The sequence below is a fragment of the Elephantulus edwardii genome, unplaced genomic scaffold, assembly GCF_000299155.1.
Source record: "Elephantulus edwardii isolate Elephantulus edwardi_28Jun2011 unplaced genomic scaffold, EleEdw1.0 scaffold00137, whole genome shotgun sequence".
Classification (NCBI taxonomy): domain Eukaryota; kingdom Metazoa; phylum Chordata; class Mammalia; order Macroscelidea; family Macroscelididae; genus Elephantulus; species Elephantulus edwardii.
In genome coordinates this window covers 2,705,848-2,722,473 of record NW_006399887.1, presented here as the reverse complement: position 1 = coordinate 2,722,473, position 16,626 = coordinate 2,705,848, and the positions used below count along the sequence as shown (strand labels likewise).

The window sequence follows — 16,626 nt, the reverse complement described above, 5'->3', positions numbered from 1 at the left end:
AAGCATCAAACCATTTCCAAGTAAATGAATGAAGTCTGAGAACAAAATTCAAAAACATATTCTATATGTTACAAGTAAAATATTATCTCATTGGCAAAGTGTAGGAAGCTCTGGTGGTATAGTCATAAGGAGCTGCACTAGCAACTCAAAGGCACATGGTTCAAATACATCAGATGCTCTGTGGAAGAAAGATGGGTAATCTATTTCGGTGTGACTAATTGCTTCTGAAAACCTGCTAGAGGCCAGCTTGGGCTAGTTCCAACTCAAATGGTACACAACAACAACACAAGGTAAAGTCTAATAAAACACTACATCACTAAACAAATGGATAGGAAAAAAGAAGTCAAGTCTACCATCTATCTTTGTATTGTCATATTCTTGAGTTCTGTTTATAATATTCTTTATTTGTCATTGTTAGGTTTCAGTGAGTTGACCACAGTACATACAGACCCTATGAACAACAGTCCCAAACCCTGCCGTATCCTGCACCATCTGCATAATCTCTGTCATTATCAAACCCACTGTAGTAGATGTTTCTCTCCAAGGACTGGTTCCTCCTTAGAATATGACCAAAGTGAATTTACATTACTAGTAGTAACTTCAAAGTTATTTTTTAATACATTACTGCAATTACACCAGCAAAAGTTCCTGTAGAGCTGTGTTCCTACATGCTATTTCAACTATATGTGAAGCTGCCATTTTTTCCCTAGATAATTTAGAATACCAATTTTGACAGATAAAAGAGAAGTCATGGTAACTGCAGAACAGTTAAAATCAAGACAATCAAGTAAATTCCTAAATATTTGTCACTGAAGAGCAATGGTGTCACTCCGAAGACTAAGGTGCGCCTGATACAAGCTATGGTCTTTGCAATCACTTGCTATGCGTCAGAGAGCTCGACAATGACTAGGGAGGATAGAAGGAGAATTGATGCCTTTCAGCTGTGGTGCTGGAGAAGAGTATTGAATGTACTATGGACTGCTAAGAAAATGAACAGGTTCATCCTGGAGAGGGTGAAACAACCAGGTTGCTCCTCGGAAGCAAGGATTCTGGGGCTTCGTCTGACATACTTTGGACATGTTGCAAGGAGGGACCAGTCCTTGGAGAGGGACATCATGCTTGGGAGGGTGGAGAGACAGCACAGGAGGGGAAGACCCTCTATGAGATGGATTAATTCAGTGACTGAGGTAATCAGGTTGGGTGTGTCGGAGACAGTGAGACTGACACAGGATAGAGCAGGGTTTAGGGTTGTTGTACATAGGGTCACTATGAGTTGCAAGCAACTTGATGGCACATAACAACAATTATCAGTTCTTCAGAAGCTATTAAAACGGCCACCATATTGCAAGGCACAAAATTCACTAGTCAACGCAGTACCTAATACAGAAGTATTTGATAAAGCCATCACTGTTTTGACAATGCTTTCCTGACACTGCCTGCATCTTCATATACTAGTTGTTCTTTCCATTAAAATACTGGCAGATGGTCTTTCTGGATTTTTGTCTATAAACTGTTCTTTCATTCCTACATTTCATTCAAATATTCCACTCAATTCCATTTCTATGAGCCTACCAAGAAATAATTTCACATGGCAACTTCCTCAACAATAGCAAAAAGTAAGTTTTGTATATAATATGAAAAGAAAAATATACTTACAGCAGCAACAGGGATAAGAATCTCCACAAATAAACCAGCAAGTGCATGTTTTATATCTTTATCTTTTACTTCTAAAAAATACTGAGCACATTCCTTAAGGGGGGAAAAATAGTATATTAGATTAAGAAGAATAAAGTATTTGCAATGGGACATAACTTTGTGACAAGTCTTTGTGACTTCGCAAAGTCTGACAAAAGTTAAAATATCCTCAAATAGAGGAAACAAAACATTTCATGCTTAGAGCCATTCTACACTTGGGATAAGAAACAACTTGATAATGATGCTATTTATGTACATTTCATTTCTTTTAAAGAGTCATGAAGAATAAGAATCCCCAATACTAGGTAAATATAATGTACACTAATTGAGAAGGTGGATCACCTGCATAAACTGAAATGATGCTTCAAAATCTTCTACAGGATACATTTTCACTCTGAAAAACTTCATTCCCATTATTAAGCTGATGACACTTTGGACCACATGTGGGCTTTGTTCCTTTTGTCGCAGCTCTTTTAATTCTGTCACGAATTTCTTCCTTACAGCCTGAAACCTTTAAAGTACACGGATATGTAATTGGAACTGAAGTGAAAACATTCATTTCCTACAATATTTAAGGTTGAAATCAGTAGCTGTTTTCACCTCTTTTTTTCTACCCTCATCACATCTACCAGAAATGCACAAAGAGGAAAATTAATTCACCCGCTGTATGTTAAAACTGATAGATATCCTTTTCAAAGATCCCTCCTTAAGCAAAGAATATATACCAGCTTCAACAATGTTGGTCATTTGAGGACAGAGTTTTCAATCCAGAGGCTAAATTGCAGGGTTACTTTACTTCTCAAATATCATCAGTGCAGCAACGCCATTGCTGTTGCCCTTGTTAGCTGTCATTTCAGGGTAAGCTCAATGACAACAGGATCAGACCATTATGATCCAAAAGGTTTTCACCAGCTGGCTATTTGTAACTTGAACTCCAGGCCTTTCTTCCTACTCCATTTTACCTGACTTGTACAGCATCCAAGCAGCACAGGCACCTCCATGCTGAACAGAGGTGCACTTGTCCAGAGCTAGTCAGAGTGTCCCACATGGAAGGCGACCACTCTACCTCAAACTCAACTCACTGCTCTCAAGTTAATAATGACTCAGAACAATTTTCCAATTGGTTTTGCAAGACTGAAACGCTTAAGGAGAAGAGACTGCTCATCCTTCCCCTGAACCTCTGGTGCATTCAAACCACTTGAAATCCAAGGCCTTTTGGTCAGTAGCACAACAGAACTGTAATTAATAACCTGGTAACTGTAAAGTGAATAACTCACTTATAAAAGGTATCCCCACAAATCATGATGTCTTCATTTCTCATGTTTCTTTTTATAAAGGAAAAGAATCTGCAGTTTTATTTCTATGGGGAGTAGACTCGAGAGTATAATGTGTTCCGAGAGAAACCAACCAATTGGTAGGTCACTTAAAATTACTATCTCCTTTATCAAGCACAAAAATTAAAAGGAGATGGAGAATTTTACTCACCCAGTGTGAATAAACCAAAAAAGTCATAACATTTTGGAAAAAATGACTAGAACTCTGTCCTCAAATGACCAAAATTGTTGAAGCTGGTATGTGTTCTTTGCTTAAGGAGGGATCTTTGAAAAGGATGCCTATCAGTTTATTAGCCCACACTATTTAATTTCCCCCCTGGAGATAATGTGAAGAGAATCCCTGGGAGACACAAATTATATGTAAAACTACTATGTGAAAAGTCAGCAGTTTGCATCCACTCAGAGGCACCTCGAAAGAGAGGCCTGATAATCTACAAACACTAAAAACAATCTACAAACACTATAAACTAAACTGTCGAGTTTAGTTCTACTCTAAATACATGGGATACCCAGAGGGCAGGGAACTATTATAATAACAGCCTTTGATACTTTACAAAGTTTGGCAAAGTTAAAGTATTCTCAAAATTTAAAACACACAAATCCAAAAGTAGTTCACACTTGTTATAATTTAACAATTAGAATAAAAGAATAATAATGATGCTATTTATGAACATTTTTCTTCTTTTAAAGAGTCATGAAGAGTAAGAGGAACCACTGTTAGGGCAGCTTTTATTTTATTAAGATCGTACTGATGATATTACTACAGGAAACAAGTTCTAGAATGTGAAAATAGCCTGAAATGAAGCATAGTTTTCAATAGTTATTGAGTAAAATGGGGAAAAGAATATCACATATTAAAAGTACTATATCTTGGAGGTATGGATAGAAGAAAGAACTACAACTTCACTACAGTGGCTAGAAAAGCCAAGCGGTGTTCTTTGGTTGGTAAGTTTTTTTTACTTTTTTACCCACTGCCTTAGACCTGATCCTTAGCCAGGAGAGAACATTTAAATAAAATGAATCTTTAAGGCTCTGTCCACCACCCTTTGGGACACCATCTCCAGCTGCCTCAAAGGCACATATGGCTCACTACACATGAGCATCTTGAATATCATCAACAGCTGCAGGGCCAACATAAGAGAGAGCTAGCCAGACCATGGAAAGACTGTGGCAAGCATAGCCTGACAGAGCCAGAAGGAGCCAGAGCCCAAAGTTCCTATGCCAGAAGTATCATGCTGTTGACTGAGAAGTGGGGTGGATTAATGGAAGGACTGTAACTTACTGTTGGCTGAGAAGCTCTATGAACTAACTGAGGGATTGTGTTTTGTTGATAACCTGGTTTGGTACTGCTACTGAATCTGTACTTTCACTGTGTGATATCATTCATCTTCCCCTTTTCCCAAACCCGTTTCCTTATTAAATCCCACAACTGTGAGTAAAAGGAGATTCTGTAAAGTATGAAGGGTCATTTGCAAAGGATTTTGGACCCAGTCACTAGCAGAAGAAGGTGCAGCAGAGTGAGTGGTCAGGTTTCACCTTACAGGGATTTGTTCTATACTGTGGATGTTGTTAATGAGGACAGTGCCCATTTGTGGACTTAGCAGACTTCAGTTGTCCTCATACTGCCTTTGTTGCTACTGCAATTAACCACTGAAAATTACTACAATATTTTGCATGAAAGAATTGTTTAGCACTTCATAAAGAAAATCTCTATAAATGGGTTAAAAAAAAATCTTTGTTGTTAAGTGCCGTCAATTCAAGTACAACCCACAGTGATCCCATGAACAGCGGATCTAAACCCCATCCTATCCCATGCCTTCCTCACACTTCCTGACACACTAGATCCCACTGCAGCAGTCACCAAGTCAATCTACCACGTTGAGGGTCTTCCTCTCCTTCACTGACCCTCCACCCCTTCCAAACATCCCTCTCTAAGGAAAAGCTTCTCTTAGCAACATGTCTGAAGTATATAAAGCAAAGCCTCATCATACTTGCCTCCACAGAGCACTCCTGTTGCACCTTTCTGAGATATATCTGTTTGTTCCTTTAACAATCTATGGGATGTTCAACAAACTTCACATTGTGGTAACATCCAAAAATTTTTGTTTTCATTTTATTAAATTTCTCATAAAAAATATTCATGACTACAAAGAAAATACATTAAGTTTTTCTTTAATGCCCCTTTCCTTTCCTACTCAAATGACAGCACCAACAGCCTAACTGTTGTTGTTGATTGCTGCGGAGTCAAGCACAACTCATAGCGACACTATAAACAAATGGCCTGAAGCCTTTCTATAACTATTAACATTTATCAAAGTTCATAGAGTTTCCAGAACTGTATTGTTTAGGAAGTGGATGCTACTTCATTATTCCATGCTTATTTTATACTGTTGTTATGTGTCATAAACTTGTAACAGACTCAAAGCTGACCCTCCAGAAGGTTCCTCAGAGGCAGTCAATCTCCCAGGAGGAGACTGCCCATCTTTCTCCTATAAAGCAGCTGTTGGATTTGAACTGCATGCCTTGGGTTGGCAGCACAGCTCTGTATCACTAAGTCACCAGGCTGCAAATACTTCACTATTATCCCAGAGTTGCTATGAGTCGAAAACAACGCAACAGCATCTCATAGCAATGCTCCACCTGGCCCTTCTCTTAGAACTAGATGTATGAGGCTGAGTATTATTTTATAAACTTAACTGGCTGTTTGGACTGCTCCTTGTAGGCAAGGATACTGAAAACCTGTCTCCCATACTCTGAGCATTTAGCCAGGTGGGATCAGTATTTGGAGAAGGTATCATGTTGCTTGAAAGGTCAAGGAACAGTGCAGGAGAGGAAGATCCCAAATGAAATAGACTGACACAGTAACTGGAGTAATGAGGTAGGTGTGTCAGAGACAGTGAGATTGGCTCAAGACAGAGCAGGGTTCAGAGTTATTGTGCATAGGGCTGCTATGAGTCAGAGTTGACAGCACAAAATAACAAAAGCAATAATAACATCTTTACCATCCTAGAATTACGTAGACTTAAGTCTAACATAGTGTTCTTCTGGGTTCAATCTGTCAGAGTATTATTTCGAATTCTGCCTCAATATTCCTGATAGGAATTAATTCTTTAAAAAATATGATGAACTACTTTGCCAAATAAAACCCCAAACTGCATTTCATATCTTTTTTCCTATGTCCCTAAGATTGAAAATCATTATCAATGAAATATAAATAAGATATTATGATATAACAGTACAAGCCAAATTCATTTTAAAACTCAGCTGTTTTCTCAGTTATAACATTGGATATAAAAGATCCCTTTAAATAAAGGATAAAAATACTCTAATTAAAATATATTACTTAATATTAAAAGGCTAGTTACTAAATTTTACCAAAAATTTTTGCTTGCTATAGTAAAATTTAGAAATGCTGATTGTACATGATGATGTCAGGGTCAAATTTATTTTTAAAAAGAATCCAAGAAAATCTGAAGTGATGCTTTTTTCTTTACAAATTTTCGAGCAGCAGCAAAAGCATCTGAGATTTTCCATTACTTTGAAAGGAACTCAATATGCTAAAGCAAACATTTGTTTATGGTTTATTATACTGATAGTTGAATACAGTTTAATCAGCGTAATTTCTAATGAATTGCACTTTGGGTGGAGCAATCAAATGCCATTATCTGTCCCTTTTGGTATCTTTTCCACATATCCAAAACTCTACTGAACATAAAAATATGCTAAGGGTGCTCAGGAGACATAGCTCGGCTGTACTAAAAACAAAAGCATCCAACTGGAAAGTAACAAAGGTGATTATTAGCTTTGTGAAGATTTCGGAAAAGATCTTTTTCAAAAACATACGTCTCAAAGAACAGTAAAAACCGGGGAAAATGTCGTATGTGGATTATTTCTGGTTTCATGGAAATCACACGTTTATGAAAAACATTTAAGAAAGAAAATGCTGTGAATTTGAAGAATGAATGCTACTTACAGTCTCTTTGGATCCGGGCTGTTCAACAAAGCAAAATTTATAATAACGATACAACAAAAAGCAATGAATGTTTAACTGTCAGTCTCTATTACAGTAATTAGTGAGGTAACATTCCAACAGGCAATGCAAACCAAGACCAATGAGTCATAATACTTACTTTGATTGGGCAAGAACTCCTATTACCTCTGCATATAAATCTGCAATAATATGCACGTTCCCAGTGTTGGTTCCTGAATATCTGAAATAAGAGAATAGAAAAATTAGTGCATTTCATTTTTCTGCAAATGCTCTTCCGTCTTTTTAAATCTGGCAATTCTTCCATGGAACGTTATCTAACTTTCCCTGCAGACAAATTTATTAGATAATAAAACTCACATAAATTTCCTCCCCTTTCTAGACATGTTCGGGACATGAGATAAAATCTTCTGGTTTTAGAAATCCCATGTATAAAAAAAGAAATCCCATGTATAGTATTAAGAATTATTTTTTAAAAAAAGAAAAGAATTATTTCACAAGGAATTTCCAATAAGCAATTTGTGTAGATGCACAAGAAATGAGAAGATAAAAGGAACTTTGATGGCCTAGTAGCAAGAAGCTGCATTGCAATCCCGAAAGCACATGGTTCAAATCCACCAGATGGTCTGCTGGAGAAGGAGGAGTAATCTCCTCCTACACAAAAAGTTTAAAAAAGAAATGAAATGAGAAGATAGATATATTGAACTCTAAAAACAAATAATCAATGAAAATTTAAGGGTTTTCTTTAAATAGTCTAATCTTGGAGTAAGGAAGAAAGCAACGATCCCAGTACTCACCCTTCCTTATGCTTAAAGTGCTTAAAAGCTAAGTTTAGAACTTCGTGAACTAAGGGATCGGGTACAGGATGAACAGGAATCTAGAATTTAAAAGAAAAAATATCAGTACAAGCTAAGCAGTTTTAACTGTCATGAGTATTTCATTACTTAAACGAATTAAATCTATAACCTGAACTTTCATTGCACAATGTATTAGCAATTTCTGAATCCTTTTTTTTCCCTAAGAATCTTACTATTTTATCTAAGACCTTGATCATTTATCTAAATAGGCAGGTGCTGAATTAAGTGTTTTATAATCACAGATAACTAAAATATGGACTCTGTGGAGGGAAAGTAACAGTCACTACAGTAAAAAAAGTTAAAAGGTTATTTTTGTGTTTTTTCAGATGTAACATCTACAGAAAAGCTACCTTTGTACTAACCCAGTCTCATTTACCACCAAGTAAAATTTTCTATCCTGAAGAGTATTATAAGGGATATTCTCTTTTTCAGTAATTTAAAGTTATACATGGCTTTATTGTTATTAGAAAGTTGTCAGTTAAATATCCTTGTTTTAATTCTTTTTTTAAAAAGACATCAATCTCCAATAAGTCAAACAAAAATACTTGACCCAGAAAGCAAAGTTCCTCCCTTCTCCTCATAGAGAAACAGTATAAACAATTTGGTAAATATGTTTTCAGACTCCTTCCTTTATCAGACACATAAACCTTATTTTTATTCAACAGAGGAAAGTATTCTCCCATGGCAATATTTATATATCACCCTAATTGTTTAGTCATCAAGAAATATAAGAGGACACTCCAGATTTTCAATGTTAAATAATACTGCAATATCATTTTGTGCATTCAACATTATATGCAGGAAAGAAGTTAAAAAGAACAACTGATACATATCCTAGTTCTATTCGGGGGTGTGTGTGTTTGTGTGTGAGTGTATGCACGCACACACACACGCATGCATGCATGCATGCATATAGTAGGCGTGTGTCTGTCTCTTTGGTTTTGGCAGTTCTGTTTTGTTTCATTAGACTGAAGAAAAAGCAAGTCTATCTTAGAGTGCAAAGAGGGTTCTTCTTAGAGACAAGATGGGAGAAACTTTCAGCTTATGTACTTGGGGTGTATTGTCAGCAAGGGACAGTCCTTGGAGAAAGGTATCATGCTGGTAAAGGTGTCGGGTGAGAAGAGGAGACGAAGACTCCAAAAAGGTGGACTGACACAGTGACCATCACAACAGACTCGGCATACAGACCATGAGGACAGTGGAGGACAGGGCAAGATTCAGATTGCTGCTCCTAGGGTTTCTAAGAGTCATTGTTATGTGAAAAACAATGTATTTGAATTGTGTAAATAAATGAGTGTAAAATAGAATGAATATTAATGATTGTATGAAACGCAATGTAAATGAAAGACTGTATGAAACACAATGTCTATGAATGAAGGTTTCACATAAGCACAATCAAGTGTTCTGGGATTGCCATTCTCACCATTAGTCACAGTTTGTTGTAATCCACACAGTCAAAAGCCTTTGCATAGTCAATGAGACACAGCTAGACATTCTACTGGTACTCCCTGCTTTCAGCCGAGATCCATCAGACACTAGCTATACTATCCCTAGTGCCATGGCCTCTTCTAAATCCACTCTGCACTGAACTAATTGTGCTTATGAGAAGCCTATACTTGGACCAGAAGGCAGTTGTCAGAACAGAGCAAAGAAATCCTAAAACGTTCAAAATTGGGAAAGGTGCATGCCAGGGATGTGTCCTAGATCCATACCTTTTTAATCTATAAGTAGAACAAATTATCCAGGAGGTTGTGCTCTGTGAGGAGGCATCAGGACAGGAGGTAGACTCATCAACAATCTGCATTACACAGATGGCACAACCCTGCTTGCAGAAACTTAAGAGAATCAGAAGTACTTGTTGCAGAAGGTCAAGCACTGTAGCCTTCAATATGGAATGAAGCTCAACATCAAGGGAAAAAAAAGATTCTCACCCCTGGGCCAATTGGCAGAATCATGATACATGGTGAAGAGACTGAGATTATTAACAGCTTTAGGTTGCTTCGCTCCACAATCAACACTCTTTGTACCAGCAGCCAGGAAAGTCGGCTGTCAGAGACCTCTCCAAAGTACTGAAGGGCAATGATATCACTCTGGAGACTAAGCTGTGCCTGATACAGGCCATGGTCATTGCAAGTAATCTTGCTATGCACCGGAAAGCTGGACAATAACTAGGGATGACAGAAGGAGAATTGATGCCTCTGAGCTGTGGTGCTGGAGAAGAGTATTGAATATACCATGGGCTGCTGCTGCTGTTGTTATGTGTCATCGAAGTCACTTGCAACTCATAGCGACCCTATGTACAAGAGCCCTAAACCCTGCTCTGTCCTGTGTCAATCACACTGCCTTTGACACACCCACCCAAATTACCCTACTCACTGAATCAATCCGCCTCACACAGAGTCTTCCCCTCTGGCACTGTCCCTCCATCCTCCCAAGCATGATGTCCCTCTCCAAGGACCAGTCCCTCCTTACAACATGTTCAAAGTAAGTCAGTTGAAGCCTCAGAATCCTTGCCTCCAAGGAGCAGCCTGGTTTAACCCTCTCCAGGATGAACCTGTTTGTTTTCTTAGCAGTCCATGGTACCCTCAAAACTCTTCTCCAGCTCAAAGGCATCAATTCTCCTTCTATCCTCCCTAGTCATTGTCCAACTCTCTGATGCATAAAAATTGATTGCAAAGACCATGGCCTGTATCAGAAGCACCTTAGTCTCCAGAGTGACATCACTGCTCTTCAGGATTTTGGGGAGGTCCCTTAACAGCAGACTTTCCCATTGCAATACGTCTTTTAATCTCCAGGCTGCTGGTTCCAAGAATGTTGACTGTGAAGCCAAGCAAACTAAAGCTGTGAACAATCTCAATCTCTTCACCATGTATCATGATGCTGCCAATTGGCCCAGGGGTGAGAATCTTTGTCTTCTTGATAATTGAGCCTCACTCCATACTGAAGGCTGCAGTCCTTGACACTCTGCAGCAGGTGCTTCAGGTCTTCCTCAGTTTCAGCAAGCAGGGTTGTGTCATCAGTATCATGCAGACTGTTGATAGATCTACCACCAATCCTGATGCCACACTTCTCCTCATAGAGCTCAGCCTCCCAGATAATCTGTTCTGCATACAGGCTGAAAAGGTATGGAGGTAAAACACATCCCTGGCATACACCCTTCCCAATTTTGAACCATGCAGTGTTTCCTTGCTCTATTCTGACGACTGTCCCTTGGTCCAAGTATAGGTTTCGCATGGACTGCCAGGAGAACAAATAAGTTCATCCTAGAGAGGGTGAGACCAGGCTGCTCCTTAAAGGGAAGGATTCTGAAGCTTCATCTGACATACTTTGGACATGCTGCAAGGCAGGGTCAATTCTTGCAAAAGGACATTATGCTTGGGAGGGTGGAGGACCGTGCAAGAGACGGACTGATTCAGTGAATGGGGTGGGAGTAGGTGTGTCAGAGACAGTGAGATTGGTACAGGACAGAGCAGAGTTCAGGGCTGTTGTACACAGAGTCTCTATGAGTCACAGGCAACTCAAAAGCACATAACAAAAATAACAGGATATGAATGAAAAATATTGTAAAAGTATTATTTATGAAAATTAATAAATAAAAAAATAAGAGTCGTAGTCATTAATTTTAATTGTTGTTTAAGAATAACATTTTTTAAATCAGGCAAAGTGTACATCTAACAAATGATGTCTTAAATATTAACAATTTAATAACGAGCTCTAGTGCTTAAGAAGCCATGCTGCAATATCAAAGGCACATGGTTCAAATCCACCAACGGCTCTGCAGAAGAAAGATAGACAATCTCATCCTGTACGATTACAATCTCTGAAAATCTATTGGGAGGGTCAACTATGGGTTGGTTCTGACTCGACAACACAAAACAACAACAATAACAATGATGAGTCTTTAAGATCTGATATCTGAACCTATAAGTTTCATACATTAAATTGGGAGACTTAAAGTTCAAAAAATACTGTTAGGACTTTCTATTGGAGTTGCACTAAATTTACAGAACAATTAGGGGATAATATTATTTTTATACATTTCCATGGAATATCTTTCCCTTCCTGTATAAGCTTTCAGGTCAGATTTAGAACTTTTTATTTGTGAATACTTTCAGATTCATTTGTAAGACAGCAAACACATTAAGAACATTTTCATAGTGTCTTTCTAATTCTTTAAAGGTTTTCAGTAAAGTTTTATAATATTGTGTTTACGCTCTATGTTAGACTTATTAGTCAGTCAACAGGCCTGTTTAAAAGATTGCTTATTCTTAGTATTATTCTATTTTATACCAGTCTGATGTGGAAACATTTACACTTGCAATATCAAATAATGGCTATTGCTGTTGTTCAGCCCATAGAGACCCTATGAGTAACACACATATCTGAACTCTGTCCTGTCCTGTGCCATCATGTAAATATGTGAGGTTTCTCACATGCTGTTGTTGGGAGCATGAAACATTTTACATGGCGTCTGTAACCTAGTGACTAAACTCCCTCCATATAAGATGAGAAAGCTCCGGTGGGGCAGCCCATAGAGAGTTGGGCGGCAAACCCCAAAGTGGCACCTCTCTTTAGTTTGAATCCACCAGCAGCACAGAGGAAGAAAGGTAGACAATCTCCTCCCAGGTGATTCAAAGCCTTTGAACACCTGCTGGACGGCCAGCTATGAGTCAGTTGCGACTTGATGGCAATGCCTACACAGAGGATATTATACTTGGTGGAGGAGAAGGTAGTGGAAAAGAGAAAAGACATTCATTCAATGAGATGGATTGTCAAAATGAATGCAATAACCCAAATGTCTATCAATATGAAATTACATTTTTATACCTTTTTTTTTACAGGGGACCATCTTATAGCCATGAACATAACCTCTAGTGTCATAGTTCTTAAATTAATTTTAGTAACATAATGTAGTCTCTTCTTTGGCTCTGGTTGTTGGTACATATATCTGAATGACAGTGGTATTCACTGGACTTCCTTGTATGCTTATGGATATTACCCTGTCGCTCACAATATTGTATTGCAAGACGTATCTAGAAATGACTTTTTTAACTATGAAAGCAACCCCATTTTTCTTCACCTATTTGTCTCTGGCGTAATAGATCATATGATCATCTGACTCAAAATGCCCCATGCCAGTCCATCTCATCTCACCAATGCCTAGTATGTCAATATTTATGGGTTCCATTTCTTCCTTAACAATATCTAATTTTCCTACATTCATGGCTCCCACATTCCATGTTCCCATCACTAGTGTCTACTTACAACCGTTCCTCTTCCTTTGTATTTCCAAACTTGAAAGCTCCCCTTCAGTTGCCCTATTTGTTAGTCTTAAGTGTGTACATAGATTTTCCAAGGCCTGCTATTTTGGAAGAGGATGGCCAATCCTTCTTCCTAGTCTGTCTTAATCAGAATGCTCAGATTTAGAAAAGCATCTGACAGGCAAGCATTTTACTGAAAAAAAGCAGATGAAACATATTTCCCCAACTGTAGAATTAACCAATATTTTCAGTGTTGTCCCCACCCTTGACACACATGTCTTGACCCACCCATTTCCCTGTTCCACCATCCACCAGCATCCCCTTTCACTGCCACTCACTCCTTTCAACATCTATCTCCCATTGTCCCTGGTCTTTACAATCACTTGCTATGTGTCCGATAGCTGGACAATGACTAGGGATGATAGAAGGAGAACTGATGCCTTTGAGCTGTGGTGTTGGAGAAGAGTACGGAGTATACCATGGATTGCTAGGAGAACAAACAAGTTCATCCTGGAAAGGTTAAGCCAGGCTGCTCCTTGAACTAAGGATTCTGACGCTTCATCTGACATACTCTCAACATGATGCAAGGAGAGAACGATCCTTGATGAGGGACATCATGCTTGGGCAGGTGGAGGGACAGGGCAGGAGAAGAAGACCCCTCTATAAAGAGGATTGATTCAGTGACTGTGGTAGTTGGGATAGGTGTGTCAGAGAGGGTGACACTGGCACAGGATAGAGCAGGGTTTAGTGCTGTTGTACATAGGGTCGCTATGAGGTGCAGGTGACTCGATGCACATAACAACAAAAACAACAATGTGGTCTCAAAAAAATAAGTCCCAGAAGAAAGCAAGTAGTATGATGGCATTAAAAGGTCAAAACAAGGAAAACTTACTATATTGCTTAAAAGTATAGTAAGGGGGAAAACATTCCTTCTTTAAAAAGATAAGGTGTTAATCAACATAAAGATAAGTATAACGGTGAGGATGAGGTAGGGGGTGCACAATGGCATATGCACAGAATGTCTGTTATAGGTAATGTGTTTGTGGGTCCCTGTGTGCTCAGACAGTCCTGCAAGGACCAATGATGACAATGAACCCACAGTCATGATTTAACCAATGCTGAAGATCTGGGGTCCAATGAAAAATAAAGGAATTTCCTATTTGTGCATAATTTTTAGCAACCTAGATAACAGAGCACTCCATCAATAGGATGAAATTCTAAGGGGAACATTACAGAAAACTATAAAAGCCACAAAGTAATCTGACCAAAAAAAATAATACTGTGAAGAATTTTAATTACTCAGAGATGGTCAGAATGTCTTTTGAGAGTTGGATGAAGGAGAATTTTGCATTAAAAAGAGAGACAATTTATCTCTTACAAAGACAACCAAAAGTCTATCACGAGTGGGAGCTGAATTTAGTCCTGACTACGAATCAGAAACTAGTTCAAAATGTGAATCACCACAATCAAATTCAGCGTTATAATGAGGAGGAAAAAGACAAAACACTGAATCAATATTCATTTGTATTTATTCATCTCAATGTGGTGTCTAAATACACAAAACACTGAGAACACTGGCCAGAGGGCAGGATGGCAGCTGGCACAGTTGCAAAATTGTAGACTGATGCATTACAAAGGTATACTGTTAGTGCAAAGGTCAGTGGTTCAAATGTCCCCGGTGTTCATTTGGAGAGAGACAATCTTCTCCCATAAACATTTACAGCATTGGAGAAATATGATGGAGGGCCAAATTTCAACAGCCGTGGGTTTGGCTTTTTGCCACGGGCATTTTGTCTTTAACAAAGTTCAAGCATGCAGAGTCAGGGTGTCTTCCCCTTTGTCCCAAATGGGTAAATTAAAATTCTATACTGGGAATTTCTCCAGCGATTAGGGTCACTTAACTGAAGTTTTATGACTAAGTAACATAATTACTAGGATCTTTTTACTCTTTTATGGGCAAACATCCCCAAGATAATGGCATCATTATAAAAGTATAACAATCATATAGCACGAGGTGTAGGAATTTGAGAAAACTGGTTGGTCGACTACCAGGAAGCATGATAATCTTTCACTTGATACCCTCCTTTTTAAGGACCACAGTATCTAACTCATTTGAAGTAGAAATGGAAAACTGTATTCCCAAAAGCATTCCATGTATTATAGGTCAACAATAATAAAACCATTGTAGAATATAGGGGAAAAGTCTACATTATAATGAGGGTGAGGGGAAGAGTAGAAAGAGCATAGTCTTTGGGTTAGTATAATGAAACCTGCAGCTTCAGGGGCCTAGTGAGTAAGCAGTAGCACTATCAACCTAAAGCGAGGCAGTCCAAATTCACCACCTGCTCCATGGGGTGAAGATGGGCAAACTCAGTGCCTCTGAAAACCCACTGGAGGGCCCTCTATGAGTCAATTCTGATGCCACAGCAGTGAGCTGAGTTATTTAGTTTGAAAGAAACCAAAGTGTTCCTTTTTTGACTTTCTATGTAAGCTAGTGGCATCCACTTCCTAAACAACATGCCTCTGGAAACTCAATGAACTTTGGTAAATGTCAATAGTTATAGAAAAGCTTCAGGCCTTTTGTTCATAGGGTCGTTATGAGTTATGCTCAATTTGAAGGCAATCATCAACAACAATGCAAGCTAGTGGTAAGGAGTGGCACTGCCAACTCAAAGGCACATGGTTCGGATCCACCAGCATCTCACTGCGAGCCAGATGGACAATCTCTTCCTCCAATGTACTGCCTCTGAAAACCTGCTGAAGGGTCAGGCAGGAGTGGGTTATGGTTCAATGGTACACAACAAAGACAAATATGTAGATAAGAGATTAAAGCCTTATACTTATTAACCCAGAGACAAATTTAAACTAGCGATCGATTCTTGGCCTTTCATTTGCTCTACCTTCCTCTGAAAGAAGGCTGACCAAACTGCTTACTTCCAGTAATGGAAAGCAGAGTTAGACCTGGAGGATGGAGACAATGAAAAGCACAGAGCCAGGTTAAACAGCAGGGAGCCAACTCTTTCTCAGGAAAGCAGATGAAGTAACCCTCGGAGTCTCTAACTTGGCTCTTCCTCAATCAAACCAACACAACAAGCCCCATTGTGGCCAGGTTCCTTGGAGTGAACCTTATAAGGCAGAGTAGGACTGTCCACAGAGTTTTTAAGGCTGTAAAACTGTACAGGAGAAGCCTGTACATTCTTCTCCTACAGAACAGATGGTGAGCTTGAAGGACAAACCTTCCTGTTAGCAACCACACCCTAAACAACTGCACCACCTGGGCCAGATCTCATTCAAAATCAACTCAGTAGCAAAGGGTCTGGAGAGCAAATTACCGCTATCACTGTTGCGACTCCTAAAAGCCCCACCTAGACACTAGAGTATTCCACTATTTAAAGTAATGAAGACTTCTATTAGGTGATGTCACACTGTAGCTAGAACTAAATAAAAGTTCAACCAAATCAATTGTCTTAACAATTAAAGAGTTTTTCTTT

The 16,626-nt window shown here is 38.8% G+C and overlaps 1 protein-coding gene across 1 annotated transcript in view; it reads right to left on the bottom strand.

Annotated features, from left to right (window-relative positions):
* The window catches only part of FRYL (FRY-like), a 174,800-nt gene that overhangs the window by 140,327 nt on the left and 17,847 nt on the right, over nt 1-16,626 (bottom strand). The window contains exons 5-8 of the mRNA XM_006894156.1: nt 7,815-7,894; nt 7,160-7,240; nt 2,038-2,206; nt 1,657-1,749 (exon numbers count right to left, since the gene is read on the bottom strand). Of these exons, the coding sequence (XP_006894218.1) occupies nt 1,657-1,749; nt 2,038-2,206; nt 7,160-7,240; nt 7,815-7,894 (423 nt within the window). The remainder of the gene's footprint in view (nt 1-1,656; nt 1,750-2,037; nt 2,207-7,159; nt 7,241-7,814; nt 7,895-16,626) is intronic.